The sequence below is a fragment of the Apus apus genome, chromosome 9, assembly GCF_020740795.1.
Source record: "Apus apus isolate bApuApu2 chromosome 9, bApuApu2.pri.cur, whole genome shotgun sequence".
Lineage (NCBI taxonomy): Eukaryota > Metazoa > Chordata > Aves > Apodiformes > Apodidae > Apus > Apus apus.
In genome coordinates this window covers 5,825,405-5,841,493 of record NC_067290.1, presented here as the reverse complement: position 1 = coordinate 5,841,493, position 16,089 = coordinate 5,825,405, and the positions used below count along the sequence as shown (strand labels likewise).

The 16,089-nt window shown below is 40.3% G+C and overlaps 1 protein-coding gene across 1 annotated transcript in view; it reads left to right on the top strand.

Moving 5' to 3' along the window:
- Nucleotides 1-16,089, top strand: part of PTPRG (protein tyrosine phosphatase receptor type G) — a 401,265-nt gene that overhangs the window by 85,671 nt on the left and 299,505 nt on the right. The window contains exon 2 of the mRNA XM_051627714.1: nt 5,895-5,999. Within this exon, the coding sequence (XP_051483674.1) occupies nt 5,895-5,999 (105 nt within the window). The remainder of the gene's footprint in view (nt 1-5,894; nt 6,000-16,089) is intronic.

Below are 16,089 nucleotides of genomic sequence, written 5' to 3'. Positions count from 1 at the left end.
GTAGCATCTGGGTTTCTGGTATTTCATTACTCACGAGTAACTTGTGATTTGTAACTCCCTTATTTCATTAATGTAAAGCTGTGAGAATTGTGTGTGCCTTCCTTGGAGAATAGATTTTTTCTTAATCTCGTAATCAGAAGAAATCTCTGCAGCATAATCAAAGGAAGAAGTCTCATTCAGAATAGAATTTGTTGATGCTCTCTGACCACCATGTGTTGTTTTAACTCTCATTCTTTCTGGCAAGATATCAAATAATCTGCAAACTATGGGAATCCATGGCTGAAGAGTCCGTTTAGAAGTAATACAGTATTGAAATGCATTAGCTGTTGCTGAAACATTTCTAGATTCATTTGGTGTCAAACGGTGGTAAAATATTTAAGGCAAATAGCCTAGTTTTGTTTAGGAAGCTGTCTGTGAAAGCACTTAGAGAGATGAATGTAACCATTATTCATTTTAACTGTACAAAAATATTTTAATTGTTTAATATTATACATTTCTTATCAGGTGTGTCCATCTCCTCCCTTTTTTTTTCTCTTCTGCCCCATTTGACAGCATTTATTCTAAGACATTGCCTGGAATTTTCAGCAGAGCGTGTGTTACAGTGCTCAGCATTGCAATGTCTTCAGCTTACCTGCTTCTCTTCAACGCAGCCCAATTAAAAATACAGTAAATGCACCTAGATAAAGATGCTGCACTTTTTTGTTGTTGTTGTTCGGTTTGCTTGAAGCTTTAGGCTTGCAGATGGCCAAGTGTCTTGGCTCACTGATCTCTTAAACACCATTTAAGAGATGATACAAAAGCCCTTCAGGAATGTTTCTATTCCCCCTCCCCCTTTAAAAATGCGGTGTTGTGCAGTCTTCAAGAAAAGAGTGGTTTTCTTGTTTTTGACAAGTTTCCTTTCTACAGGCATTGATTTGATGCAGAACTAATTGCTAGCATTTGTTATGATTTAGTGCTTTTTTGCTACACACTAACAAGATTTTATTTTTAACCTCTCTGCTTTAGGTGCTTTCATAGTGTGACACTACTCTAGATTCCACTTGTTAATTTCTTGTTTCCAAGGGCTGACTTGTTTTCCAGCAGTAGCACCAGGTGGAACTACATCAGTTAAAAAATGTGTCCACATTAGGAACTAGGACTAAAACAGGGTCAGCTGCTAGTATAGTCCAGAGTGACACATCACAGAATGATTGAGCTGGACAATGTGTGTACCTTTGGCTATGTACTGTTTTAATTGGAACAGCTGAAAACAGGTTTGTGTGCAACCCTTGTCTTCATAGGAGGCTTAAAAGAACCTGACTTTGGCACACAATCTAGTGAATCTACCATCATAACTAATGATTTCACCATTCAGATTTAAAGTATCAACCTTAAAGGATTTTTCTTACAGAACTGATGGCTGGATACCTTTTAAACACTAATGCTGAGGGTATAATCTCTCTGAATAGTATAATAGCTTTATATTTAAGGTAGATTGGGGATAAAATTTAGTGTTTGCATGTGAGCTATGAATACCAGGAAGGTGTTCAGGCAGGAATTACCTTATGGTACCTTTGAGGGCACTTCTCAAGTTTTTTTTTTATTGGAAAGTTAATACATTGAGACAGAGTAAATGGAAAGCTGATCGGAATGCTAAGGCATGTCCCAGCATTGCATTGCGTTTGCTCTCTGCAGATACGCTGCACGGGTTGATTCATTTAGCACACCATCTAAAATCATGTAGCATTCAGGACCGATTAAAATCATATGAAATAGAGTGTAAGAGATTTCTCCATGTTAGCTTTGAAGGATCCTCTATTCCTTGCAGAAGTAGTTCTGATGGGCACAGCACAACTCCACTGACTGCAGGTGTTATGCTTCAGAGGCACCGATACTGCACCAGCAGCCAGAGGAGTTGCTCGGGATTTGATTTCATGCTTGTCTATCCGAGTGTAAGATCAGTCCTCTTCTCTTTTAATTGTGTATCTGCAAGTCTCAGACTTTGTTATGGTTTTCATTACTCCTCTGCCATCAGCACTGGTATGATGTATCAAATGAAACCTTGCAGGGTAAAGGCTTCTGTTGTCCCTTCTTTTCCTCCCTGCCTCCTGCTTGGTTTGTGTCTATATTCCACCTCACCCCTCTATTTTGACTGCTCCATTTTGAGCCTTCCTGGAGCATGTTCCTGCCCCTCCTATTGTCTTGATTTCCACTTCCCCAACTCTTCCAGGGATCCCAGAAGAGAGGAGCCTCCCTGTGTTTGCTTCATGTTGGCCCAGCTGGTCTTATTGCTGGCATTTCTCCAGCTTCCAATTCTGCAGGAGTGGAACAGGAAACTGCTTGGCTGCTCTGTTTTTTAGCTGTTAACTGTCTCCCCATTGAAAAAGACTGGTGGAAACCTGTAGCACTTGGTGCTAATATAACTTCCTGAAATATTTTATCTGAAATGTGTTTCATTGGTAGAAACACTGGAAGATGTCAGTGGAGTTTGAGGCACTTATTTGCGTGTGTATCTTGTGAAACAGTGCAATGGGAGCATTTCACAAAAATGAAATGTACACTAATGGCCGTAGCTAAACAAAATATTTTAGCTGTGTGTATTTTCAGTGAAAGAGGCAGATTCAGCAACACTTAACTGCCTGTTAACTTTTCATTGGTGATGTAAAGTTTTGGTACATCCCTAGCCCCTCAAAAAAATCTGGAAAAAGTAACGATGCTGCCTGAAGCAGAAGCTGGTTTTTATGTACAAAGCACTTTCTTTTTTGAAATAACTTTGACTTAAATGCTTTGGCTCTTCCAAACTTGTGTCTAAAAAGTCACTGTGTGCTCTGTTCTGTACGTTGCACCTCTTCAGTATGAGGGAGTTCATTGACCCCAGTTGACAGCATGAGCAAAAAAGTACCATGAGATAGAGTCTTTGTTTTCCTGATGACTTTACCCGTATAAGATATTGCCAACAATAGATGTTTGTTCCCATGGTGTTTTCTTGGAGCGTTTGTGTGGCCCCATGCAGCAGTGCATGGCTGTGCTGTGAAAGGGCTGGGGAACAGAGCCAGCTCAGGGAAAAGGGGGTGTCCTGATTTTTGATAGAGACAGACTGTTACCTTTCCAGTTCACTGCATGGCCAGAGATCTCGACCTATCATCCTTTCCCTGGAGTTAGCTATCCAGTAAACATCTGTCTTCTCTAAATAGCTAATGACTACTGAATTATTGCATGTTTGAAAGGGGATTATTGACATTGGTGTTGGGCTGCCTAGCAGTGATGCAGGATTTTATTTAGAACAGCGTGTTCCAATTTGTTTCTCTTTCAGTCTTACAGAAGATATTTAGCAGTTCCACAGTTCTCTTGACAAATACTTGAGCTCCCCTCTTCGTTTCTGTACAGCTCTTCACCATGTATAGGTATAGATTAATGTGCAAATCTATTGTCCATGCAGAAAACTAAAATTGCATATTTTCACTAGAATGTCACATTTTTAATTGCATAAATAAGATGCTGACTGAAGCAAATGTTCCATTTCACATTAAAGTTAGGCATTCTTAAAGGCTTGGATTTACATAATTTAATTTTCTGCACAGAGGATACTGAAAATCAATGGTATGATTCATAGCCACACCATGGTTGCCATGTGGCTTTTTGACGGTTCAAGCTAGGAGTACAAAGGGGTTTACAACTTCAGATGTTTCACACTGACTTGGAGCCTTTTTGCCTTCAACAAATATAGATTATTTATACACAGTGTCTTTCTTCTGATGGTAAAGGTGCACAGAAGGGCTTACTGAGCAGCTACCCTGGAGGAAGCAAGATGAATTCTTCTGCCTGTGGGAATACATTTTTGTGGGCAAGAAACACTCCACAACCATTTGCTTCTTCTATGTAGACGATGCTTGGAACTAAGCTGCTGTCCTTCATTTTGTAATAAGGAGGGACTTTAGGTATATTTCTCAGCACAGGAGATTTTTAAGTGAGTAATCAGGCCTTTTTTTTTTTTTTTCTTTTTCTTTTGAATGGCCTTTCCAGCCATCCACCCTAGATTGTTTCCACGTTCTCTTCCTTGGGGTTTCTATTGTTCCTGATCTTTGGTCAGGTTTAATGTTTGGTTGTTTTGTCAAAAGGATTTGGGGCTCCACATCCCTTACCTGTTCTTTCCTGTTGAAATGAGTACCTGTTGCCTCCCAGTGAGGTAGATGCATTAGGGTGAATCAAAAGAGGAAAATAAGGTATATGACATAGTGTTGTCTACAAATCCTGGTAGCATGATGTGTTCCAGCATCTCTTGTTCGCATCCTGGAGAGAATTAACATTTAGAAGGTTGCCAAGAAATCTGGAAAACTCATTCATATTGAAGGCTCATAATAAATTGCACATTTAGTACCTTTGCTTGCAGAAGGCAAAATGTGGCAGGGACAAATCTGTAATGTCTTTCCTGAGATTGCATGACTTTTCCTACCAGCTTTGGATTCCAAAATCTGCAGAAAAGTGTGGTCTGCCTTGAAGAGTGAAGGTTGTCTTTCAAGCTGTCCTTAGATGGAGAGACCTCAGGCACAGCATGCTTTCTGCTACTGTGGTACAAACCGGGTGTTGCCTGGAAGCTTTTCTAAAGGGAGGGAAAGCCAAATTCTGAGTTACTGGTGCTTGATGTTCAATAAAGTCCTGTTACAAGCTTTGTTTCACCTCAGCTGTAATTGTCTTGTGAACAGAAGGAAATACAGTGCTTGGTGACTGCATACTGGTAGCAGTGCTTTACATGGTTTTCTAAAGTTTTAATTTGAATTATTCAGCTAGTTTCTTACTGATCAAGTAAGTGGTTTGGGATCAGTTGGACCTAAATTTCTATAGAGCCAGTTGGTGCATACATGTTTTTCATATTCTGCCGCCGCAGATCTAAGGGCCTTTTGTGTGCATTTATTATAGCACAAAAGTTTTCAGCTATGTTGCTCTGAGAAGGGTAGTTGAATTTCTTACAGACTTGTTACTGCCTTTTGTGAATTAACACACGTCCAGTTTGGTTCAGTCAGATGCGCAGAAGCAATAAGCAAAATTTGCACATAAAAACCCCAAACAACTCACATTCTCAGGGAAGCTGTGTTCCTTTACAAGGGAAAAAAAAAGTATTAAAAAAAAAAGACTGGGGTGCAATGTAGGATGTGTTCCATTCTGGTTTGGTTGATGAATTCAATTCCCTCTAGCTTGTGAAGTTTTACAAAGATGTCTTAATTACTGGCCTCTCTGTGTTGTGAGGCTTTGGTGTTGCACACTGGTATTTTGTCTGACATACCCAACTGTCCTCTGGCTGGGGGCAGTGCTACCTGGCTGCCTTGCTTGAGGGAGTTGTATGAGGAGATGTTACTCAAGCCTTGCTCATGGTGAGGCTGATGCCCAGTGTCTTCTTGTCTCAGGTCTGCAGGCTTCACATGCAGGAGATTAATTTGATCCTGAGTGAAATTCTTCTATGTGGGATTTTCAGATGTGGTTCACAATATGTGCAGTTATGACAACTGTACTGGTGCATTGCAGTTACTTGTATCTATATTCTTTTAAGGATCTTGATAACTTTGTGTTGAATTACCATTAGTAGCTTGGTAGTCACTAGCAAAGTGAGCTATCTTTTGGGTGTAGATGGAGAAAGCTTGGTCATAGCTCATGGCTCATACTTATTTGCTTGTGTATATCAGGATTCCTTTATGGAAATTACTGGAGTTATGCAGGTATGTGTCAAATTAGAAATCAATCAGTCCTGCTTTCTGTGGGAAAGAAACAGAATGCTGGGTTTTCATGAGGAACATGCTTGTTAATTTTTGTTTTTAGCAATGCCAAGTTTGTAGTGTCTGCTCAACAAAGATTTAAGCTTCACGTTGTATACTCCAGGGAGTAAATAGCACTTTCCTAATGATTCCTTCTTCTCTTTCCAGCTCTGACTGAAGGTTATGTTGGCTCCCTGCATGAAAACAGACATGGTAGTTCTGTGCAGATACGGAGGCGAAAGGCTTCGGGGGATCCTTACTGGGCATACTCGGGTGAGTTATCTTCTTCTGAAGGCTGAAACGTGAAATATCTCCAAAAGCAAATTATTTCCTTGGGTTTTGTTACTACTATGCTCAGAAATAGTTTAAATTAGTTTTACAGTGTATTTTCTTCTGCTGACTTCCTTGCAAACTCCCTGTACACTTAGCCTCTTGTTTCTTGAATTCCTTGCAAACCAGCTAGGAAAACTCTAAGCATCCATATATACATCCAGATTAAAAAAAAAACCCAAATCCTAGACATTTTACACAAATTTCTTTGTGAGCATATATTTTTGCTGTAGTATATAATGATGACAATGAGACCTGTCAGTGGAGCATCACACCAGGACGTGTGATGCTCTGTAGGTAGGATATTGGGAGGGTATTTTATGGTTTGTTCCACTGCTCTTATAAGGCTTATGGAAAACCAGATGTGCCTGCACAGTTTTGAGATGCCACAAATTGAAATATACTTCAGAATTATATCTTTGATGCATAGTTTGACAGTTGGTTCAAGTCTAGAAAATTCCAGGTCTGTATTTGAAGTTATTAAAAAACCCAACAACTTGAAATCATGTTACTAGTTATGTTGTCTCTGTGGAAAAATGTCTAATATTTATAAAGTTTTTCTGAAGATTTCAAGCATCATAATGAGCTTGTGTGTGCTTTTTTGGAAGATGAGTTTCAAACATTCGGTGCTTGTCCAAGAGGACTGTTGTGCAGGCTTAGATTTAGCTGAAGGAAAAATATTACTTTTAAGAAATCTGAATACTGATACCAGATAAACAGGCAAATGTTAATTTTTGACTGGCAACTCCTCTTTTATACAGGCCATAAATTGCACTGGAAACAAATGATTATAAATAAGCTTAGAGGTTTTTCCATTAATGCAGAAAATATCAGATGTCACAAGTTGTCTCTGTTACATCTCAAAATACAAGTTGTCTCATTTGCAAATGAGGTCACATAAATGTAAATATTTTAGTAATGGAGAACAAATGACCACTTTTTTGTTAACTTTGATATTATCAGATGGACAAATATTGCCACAAGATATACTCCCTTACTGCAGCTTAATATAACTTGTTTTAGATTTTAAGCTCCCAAACTCAAAGGGTAGAAATAAGCAAATAGAGGAAAAATCTGTATGTTGAAATGAATGGCCGGTTCCTATCTGCTGACTTGTATAAAATATTACAAGTTAAGTTCCACTTGGCAGGTTTGTTTTGTTTCTGTTGCTGAAAAATGATAAAACACTAGTGGAATTATTCAGTTGTCATATGTGTCAAACTCTTTGAGTTACTGGGGTCTCAGCTTAAAAAAAAAAAAGAGAGGGGAAGGAAGAAACCCCACCCCAAAACAAGCAAAAAAGCCCCCAAACCAGCCAACAAAGGCAATAAAACCCCACAGCCCTGGTTTATGCACAGTTTTCCTAATTCTGTTTTTGTGATGGTGGTGCTCTTCCTTTATGAGTAGTATCACTTGCTCACCCCTCCAAAAAAGCTTTTACCACCCACAGATCCATTTAGATTTTTGTCAAAATAAAATGTATAGCCCTGATGTGTAATTATGCCTTATCTTTTGGGGGTTTTGCATCCTTTTGTCTATTGATAAATCTCCTGCTTCTGTGAGGAAAATAGCCAATCTGTTTTACAGAGAGCTGATAGTGATGTTCTCAGCTGTCAGTCTCATACCATTCTGCCTGATTAGCGCTATCTAATTAGAACCTTTTTGTCACTATTGCTGATAAAAGGAGTAAATTAGGGAATGGGAAAAGGGGAGATTATATATTTACCAGCACTTGTCAAGAAACCAGAAGAGGATATAATATAATTTTCTCAGGATGCTTTGTCAGACTGCTGTTTGAACAGTGTGACCTGAAGTGCCATTCCAGGGAAACGTGGTTTGGGACCAACTATTCCAGGTGCAGAGCAGGAGTCTTCACCAGGGGTTTTGTGACATGAAACAGAGGTGTGAGCAAACAGTCCAGGGTCTGCATGTCCTGGTTGTACAGCTTGTGTGTGGTGTACTTGGCTGTACTGCATCTGAGCGAGCCCATCCTGGAAGTGGATGGAGATCTTGGTGTCCTCCTGAGCCACATTGGGGTCTCTCCCTTCAAAAGGAGTAGCTCTGCTCTGCCAGGTCCCACAGAAAGGGCCTGGGAGCAGAAGGAGTAGGGTCACATTGCAAGTGTGACTGCTGAGATGCAGGCAGGGATTTGGGTTGTGTCTGGGAGGGAAAAGGCAAGTAGAGACTTGGAAATGGCATGGTTATTTCTAAAGGATTTTTCAAGGGTTGACGCTGTTTCCTGCAGGAGTCTCATTATAAGTTTTTCCTCACTTTCCTCCCCTCACTTGGTTCCTTGCAGCTCTATGGGGGATTTTCAGCCAGTTCAGCCTCTCTTAGCTGATATCTTCTGTCCATATTTGCTCACTGTTGGGGCCTGAGGTAATGAAAATGCTTAGCTTCTGCATTTAGGTTGGAGATCGGAATAAATGGTGGGTGGCAGAGCCCAGATGCCAGACAGATGTTTGTTTCTAGCTGAGCACAGTGAGGAGGATGATCATGTTATCTATTTCTTTCTCCTTGCTTTTCCTTTCCCTAGAATATTTCCTAGGAACCCTGAGCAGAGCTTGTCTAAGCAGTCTATGTACTAACAATGTTTGTCCTGTGGGAAGGGTTTTGGAAATGAAGAGAAAGTTTGCATCAAATGAGCCTATGGAGAGTGGCAGCTTTGCAGTAAGCAATTAATCTGTGTCAATGCTTTCCAAGCTCTGTTACAGCCATTATCTGGTAGGCTGCTTCCCTGTGCTCAGACGTTTAGGCCAGCTCCCCTCTGGTTAGCTGTACAACATCTGCTGGCCTCAGCTCTTGATTTGCTGTCCGGTTGTAAATGAAAGGATTTCTATGCCTTATAAAATAAGCCTATCGTCTCCAGACACTATCCTGACTATAACATTTGTTCCAGTTCAGAAATAAAACTTGTAAAAATAAAGACTAGATAATTAAATGAAGGCCCATTTTAAAATGGGTTCTGTCAAAAAGGCAGTAGGAAACACAATCAGCCTTTCAGCAGAAACTTTGTTAAGTCTTTGCTAGCAGCTCTTAAAACCAAATTCAGAAGTGGACAAACACTGAAAACAGAACACTAACTTGCCTTTAAATAGGAACTGCAAGGCTGAACAGAGACTGAGAATCTCCTAGATGTTCTTTTTAGGATTTTTCAGGAAGCTCAAACTACATTGCTAGGGAGATTTCTCTGCATATGTGTATTTGTGTATGTTTTGGCAAATTATTCTATGATCATGTCTTATGGTCTTCCTAAATTGCAGCTGGACATGTTACTTACAGGAATATGGAAAAGGAGCAGCACAGTCAAAGCCAAGAAGTAGGTGTAGATCCTGAATGTGCTTCTGTGCAGGCTTTTCACAATTATCTTTTCTATTAGACTAAACCCTGAATGATCAAGTTTGAAATTATTTTTAGCTCATCCTTATAAATGCAACAGAACCCCATGTGTTTCTAATACAGCTAATAGTACAGATAGCAGTTCAGGTGCCTTGTCATCAATATAGTAACATTTTAATAAATATATAAGCCATTTTTTAAAACAAAAACCCGAAGCAAACCTTGAAAAGAAATCTTACAGAAATATGCAATTGAAATGTCTACCAGATCTAGGGTTTTCTGACTGCCCTCCCTTGTGTAATGTCTGCTACTTCACAGAGCATAATATTTTAGACCTTTAAAGATGCCTCTCAGTGTCAAGTGTTGCATCTGTCAGTGCTGAGAACACTTTGCTGGTGACCTAAGCAGACCCTATTTAGCCTTGCAGAAGCCCAAAAAATGGGTAGTGAGAGGGTCAGGACTTTAGGTGGACATTATGGTATGAGATGCTGATGCAAGTGCTTTTATTGAAGTGATAGTAGCTCTAAAGGGCCTATGCCTACTCAAATCTATTTTTTGAAAACAAGTATGTAAAATTAATGGGACAATCATTGCATGAGATTGTGGAAAACCAGAAGTGGTTATGGGGAAATATTGGTCTGTTATTCAAATTGGGCAAGTCCTCTTGGAGTCTTCATATATAAGATGTGATATTTAATTATTCTAGTATTAACATGTGTGATAAACTGGTATAGAATGGGTGGAATGGGAGGCTGTGCTGTCCTGGAACAGGTTGTTGTAAGCGGTGGTCCTTTCATCACTGAAGTTTCCCATTTAAGCTGTGGTGCTGGTGCTGGCAGGACTGGTGTACCCTGGTGTCTTGATGGCTGTTCTGCCATCAGTGTTGCAAGCTGATTCATTCAAGGAATACTCTCTTTTAAGTAATCATATAATTTGGGCTTCTCAGAGAACAAAAAAGCAGACAGTGACCAAGGATGCATGCTATTCTTTTTCTTCTTTATTTCACTACGGCTTTGTGAAGAGAACCCTATGTAGAAAATGCATAGTTTGTTGGTTTTTTTCTCTTTCATCTTACGATGTGTTCAATGCATCTCTTTCCTCATTGTACCTTGATTTCTTATTTTCTGTGTGAAATTATTAGCACTACTTATGATGCCTCTGTTCTTTACTGCTTTTTCTGTCTAAAATGCTGGATCCTTTCTCTCCAAGATTCAGTGCAACTACCATGAACATCAGTAGAAGTTAATAGAAGAAAAATAGGCTTCACAAGAGTAAGAATAACCCTGTGAGTGGGAAAAGTGTCCATTAAGAACAGGAACTGTGGCTGTGCTGTCATGCTAGTGGACACTATCAGCGTGTGAATACTTTGTCCTACAACACTTAGGCAGTTATTCCTGTCCTTTAAGATGCTATTATTTAAAATATTACCAGTGATGAATATAAGAATTGAGTGTTCTTCTCAAAAGCAATTGCTGGCATTAAAACAGGAAAGACCAGTAAAGGTTATTTCCTGAAAGAATAGCAAATGGTGTTAGCTGTGATGAAACATAACTTACTGATGTCTTTTGTAAAAGTGTGAATTTCTCCCACTTTGCTTAGATTGTTCTCATTAAATAGGCTGCTAATGTGAGTTGGACAGGAAATAATCAGCACATAGTAAGGAAAGGCATCAAGACATATTGAACTGAGAGGTAACTAATGGCCTATTTGCCATGGTCAGTATTTCACTCTTTCTGTCCCTCAGGATAATAAATCTTGACATTGACCAAAACTCTGGCATACCATGTGCTCAGTTAGCATTCCTCTGGGAGGGAACTCATCTCCGGTAAATCCAGGGCGGTCAAAATGAGCAGGTTCTGGCTGTCTCCCTTCCTCACTCTCTTAAGCTGACTTTCTCAAGGGGAACTAAACTGAAAGAGATGGAAAAAATATTCCCATTAATATCCGATCAGTAAACTGAGCTTTGAATATTTTATCTGTGTTCGTCAGAGAAGAATGGTAGCCTTCACTGAACCCCACTGAAGCCAACTGGGATGCACTAATTTCCCTGAGCAATATTACTAGAGTAATAGTTGTTCCAGAACTTGATGCTACACTCATTTAACAAGAGAAACATGGAAAACCCTAGCTTGAGAACTTACTGTTGCTGCCCAAGTGTGAACCCTGATTTTTAATGTGTACAGCTAAAACAAGTGGTATACTTTTATGTGTTTTCTCAACTAAACAGCAAATGCCATCTTTATATTTTGCTTGTTTGTATTCTGATGGTACTGGGCCATGAGCCTTCACATCCATGAGCCAGGCACTGTACAAATGGGCACTGGAGATGTACTTGTCTGCAGAACCTGTATTGCTTACCAGGAGGTTGTCAAGGGGAATACTTATAATCTTTAGCTATTCTGCATTGTGAAGTAACATATACAAAATACTGGTTTTTGGTTTTGTCATGAGAATGAAGAAATAAGTTTTCAAGTTCCTATCCCTGAGAACAGGATGTTTCTTCCTAACCATAAGCTAGTGTGAATAAGGAATTCACAATCTCGTGTTTGTGTTGAGTATTTAACATTAGCAGGCCTCTAAGGAGAGCCAGCCTTGCCAGAAGCAGTCCAAGAAGTCTGCATCATTTTTATTAAGCCATATTGCTGGGGAGCACAGCTCTGATTGAGAGTCTTGCCATTTACTTTGTTTGTCTATTGGCAAGTTTCTAAATAATCTGCTAAGAAAACCTCAGATGGCAATTTAGTTTCTACTTAGACACAGACATTATTTCCTTATTGAATACCATTAATACTGTTTTCTCTCTCTTCTTGCCACCTTTTCTGGTTTGCCATGCTTACAGTTTATTCCAAGTACTGTTGTTTTTCAATCCTGATATCCAGTCTCTAATGAAATGATTGAATGAAATTTTAAATGTCAGACATGGTTGTGGTAAATTGCCTGTTTTCTTTTTTTTGGCAAGGTTCTTTCTGGAAGTTGATTGTTTTTCATGACTTAAAGACATTAAAGCAAATCTGATTTGTGAATGCTCTGAATTTCTTTTTACTGTTTTTGAGTAGATAGGCCCTTGGCAGATGAGTAGCTTTGAGAAAGTTAAATGTAACAGGTACGAACAACCAGATGTTCCCTCAACTTTCTTTCATGAAGTTTTTCCCTATCATAGCACAAAAGTATAAAATAACTACAACAGATGCTAGATGGAATCTTCAGAGCTTCAGACACAGTTGTTCCAATGCTACATCAAAGTATTTTTACTTTGCACTGCAGCAATCACAGCTCTGGCTGTCTATGCTGAAATGAGGAAGCACAAAGAGCTGCTTTTGCTGGAAATGAGGGACCCTCATTTCTTTCAAGATGTAATCTGCTTTTTGTTGCATTTTCTTTCACTATGAACACTGGGGCATAAGTAGAAAACCTCTGGAATGACAACTACCAGTGCACTGGTTCATGAAACTGGAAGTGCAGAAGTGCAGCAAAAAGTTGTGTTTAGCTGATTTCTAGGCATTGAAATGGGAAACAGTACAAAATATGTCAAGCTCTTTAGAAATAAAAACGTGTGAAAGCCTGTATTTTAAATATATGAAAGAAAGGTGGAGTATTTGGGTTGCAGCTGTGATACAATCTCAGGAAATGGACTGGAGAATACACAGAAGGTTGAAGTTTGCTGATGCCTTGAGATTCTTGAATGACTGCAGTAATACATTGAACTTCCTATCTTGATTCCCTATGTAACTGAACACATAGAGGAGAATAATAATGGGGAAAAACATATGTGAACAGGAAAGATACTGTAATGAAAAACAAAGCAAGCAGGGAAGCTCTGAATAGCCTCATAGGGTGTGGAGGAAAAAAAAAAAGTAGCTTGTCACAAACACTATTGCAATAGTCCAAGCATGAAAAAATTAAGGAACATATCAGAATTCTGTTTGCAGGATATAAGTGGAGTCCTTGTGTGAAAGGGCTGAAGAAGGCCAGTACTGCAGTAGGTGTAGAACTATTTCTGTTATTTTTGCTGCTTTGTGTCATTCCAGTTGCTGTTCAGAAGATAATCTTCAGTATCTCTACTCCCAGGAACTACCCCTTTTCTCCCCTTTCTCAGGAAGTGCCTCTGTCTTGCACAATGTGGCATCAATGACTTGCAGGTTTTAATGATCCTTGAAAAAGCAGCCCTTGGCTGGAAGAGGAATGCACCTGGCCCATGGAGGGATGAGGGAGCAGGAGTTGCTGGCAGGGCATTCCCACCTAGCATCTGGCCAGCTGCTGGTGGGACAGTGTCTGCTGTAGGTGGGTAGAGGTGCTGTATATTTTTTCTGTTGAATGTCACATGTCTATTAGAGAACAACAGAATTAAAGAGTCTCATCTATGTGTGTCCTGAGGTGTCCTTTGGTATTGCACTATGAGTGCTTAGCAGTTGAGGGAGTTTTAATTCGTGTAATGCCTCTGAGGTAGATGTGTTTTTCTGGTGGCAACAGAAGGCCTGGTTAGTTTAGGTAACTTCTTTGTTATACCCCATGGAGTGCACAGCAGAAACTGGAAATTCAGCCCAAGTCCCAGAGCACCATGCATTGCTTCTTAGGCCGCACATCCAACCTTATCAAATGCTAGTTGTAAAGATCTTGGTTGCCTTGGAGATTACCTCTTCTTGGGGCAGACCATGTCAGTAGCACAGGTGCTGTGAAGCTCTTGAGCTCACAGGCCTTCCTGGAGGTGATCCAGCGATGGGGCTTAATTCTGCCTTCAGCAACAAACTGAATTTCTCCCTGTGCTGACTGCATTGTTGAAGTGCTCTCTCTGGTGCTCTCAGCTTTTTTCCAGTGGGCTTGGAACAACGTTGGGCTTGAGTGAGAAGATTCTTTCCCTATTCTATACACCGAACATTTGGCTCTAAATTATGAAGTTTTTTATGTAAGACTGTGTGTGCCCAAAGAGTTGGATGGGCACACTTTTAACCATCAAATTAAATAAATATGAAATCTTGCAATGGAGTGCAGAGCTGTGCATATAAATTACATCTTTAAAAAGCACTTGAGTGATTTTCTGGAAATGTTTTTAGCTCTGAACTCTTAAGGGTCATCTCTGTAGCCTTCCTTTCTGAGGGAGGCTATTGGCACTGGAATGATTTATTGAAGAAGTATGTTGCTCTGCAGTATAAAAGTAATGTCAAGCCTTCCTGAGAACCTGAGTATCAAGCTCCTACTTTTGCAGAGCTGAAGAAGCAAGTTTAATTCAATTGAACCCTGAATGAGTGTTTCCTGACTATTTATTCCCACTCACTCCCATATCTTAACGCTCCCCAGTTGTGAGGTGAGTAGGACTGTGGGCTGATAATGTTTTCAGGACAGTTAGTGAGATGACTGAATTAATGAAGAATTAGGAGCCCTAGGTCCCTGTTGCAGAGATGATTGCAACTTGAGCTGACGTAGTAGGGACAGGTGGGCATCACTGACTCTCAGAGTCCTTGTGGTTGAACCCTCAGGAGGGTGAGATATCTTTGCACTGTTTAACTCCTTTAAAAATTCTTAGGAGGACTGACTTGACAGGAAACAACTCTTCCACCAAAGGAGCCTTTGCTGGCGTGACCATCAGGCCTTCTGTCTTTCTCCATCTCAAAGTCCTGCCTATTTCTGAACAATATGGCTGAGTTTCACATAAGTTGGTCTGTTCTACCTGTAAGGGAGGGAACCTTCCTCCCCTACATTTCTGAGTGCAGTCTTCATGCACGTTTGCTCCACACTGCTATAGGATCGCAGCCTCGCAGGCCTGTATACAGATACACATCTATCCTAGCATAGCTGCTGCAAGGTAAGGTCATGTTGTGAACACAGTTGTAAGGACCAGGAGGGCACAGAGAGGCTGGATATCGTGTCTCAGGTTACCCAAGTGTGGCTGAACTGAGGTCCATGAAGCTGGCCCGTACTGCTTTTTTTTACTTTGCTGTAATTAGGGCATTCAGGCCAACATCCAAGTTGTCCAGCTGCCAGAAAGCTCAGAAGGAGCTGTTTCACATGGGGTTCTTTATTTCTGACTCACTTCCGAGACTTTCTCAACTGTCTTAGTCTGTAAATTTCCTTGGAAATGATCAAAAGATGAAGCATTCCTACAATTGAAGGCCTGATGGTGATCTGTGTTGGCCTGTGGACTGCAGTTTCTGTTGCTTTTCATAGGTGGAATAGTAAAACAATGTCTCCTGTCTGCTCCCCAACTCACCCATAATACGCTCACAGCAAGAGCTGAGGTGACAAAGGTCCCTTAAATGTTGAGCACATGCTGGATCAGGACCTTGTAGGACTCCTTTGCTGTATTTCATTTCATCTGGTCCTTGAGCACTGGGGTCAATCCTATGTGCCGAGCTCCTGGATGAACAAACTGGTAAGTGGACACACTCAGAATGAAGAATCTAATGTTATGTGATTTGCTTCGCATGTGTGTGAATATATTCCTCAAGCACAGAAATAAGATGTGCCCTGAGCTAACAACAGCAGTGAAGTCATGGAGAGTTTAGATCACTTCATGTTCAGTTTTATATGCTGTCTTTTGCTCCTGAGGTGTGGCTGTGTGGCTCAGGCTGCTCCTGCAGTCTCTGGCCCCTTGGGGTATGCAAAGCCATTGATACATGCCAGAGGATAGTTTGCTTCTAACCAGAGATGACGTGAGCTTTTCAGATAGATTCCAACTTGGAATCTTCTGTGGCACTTC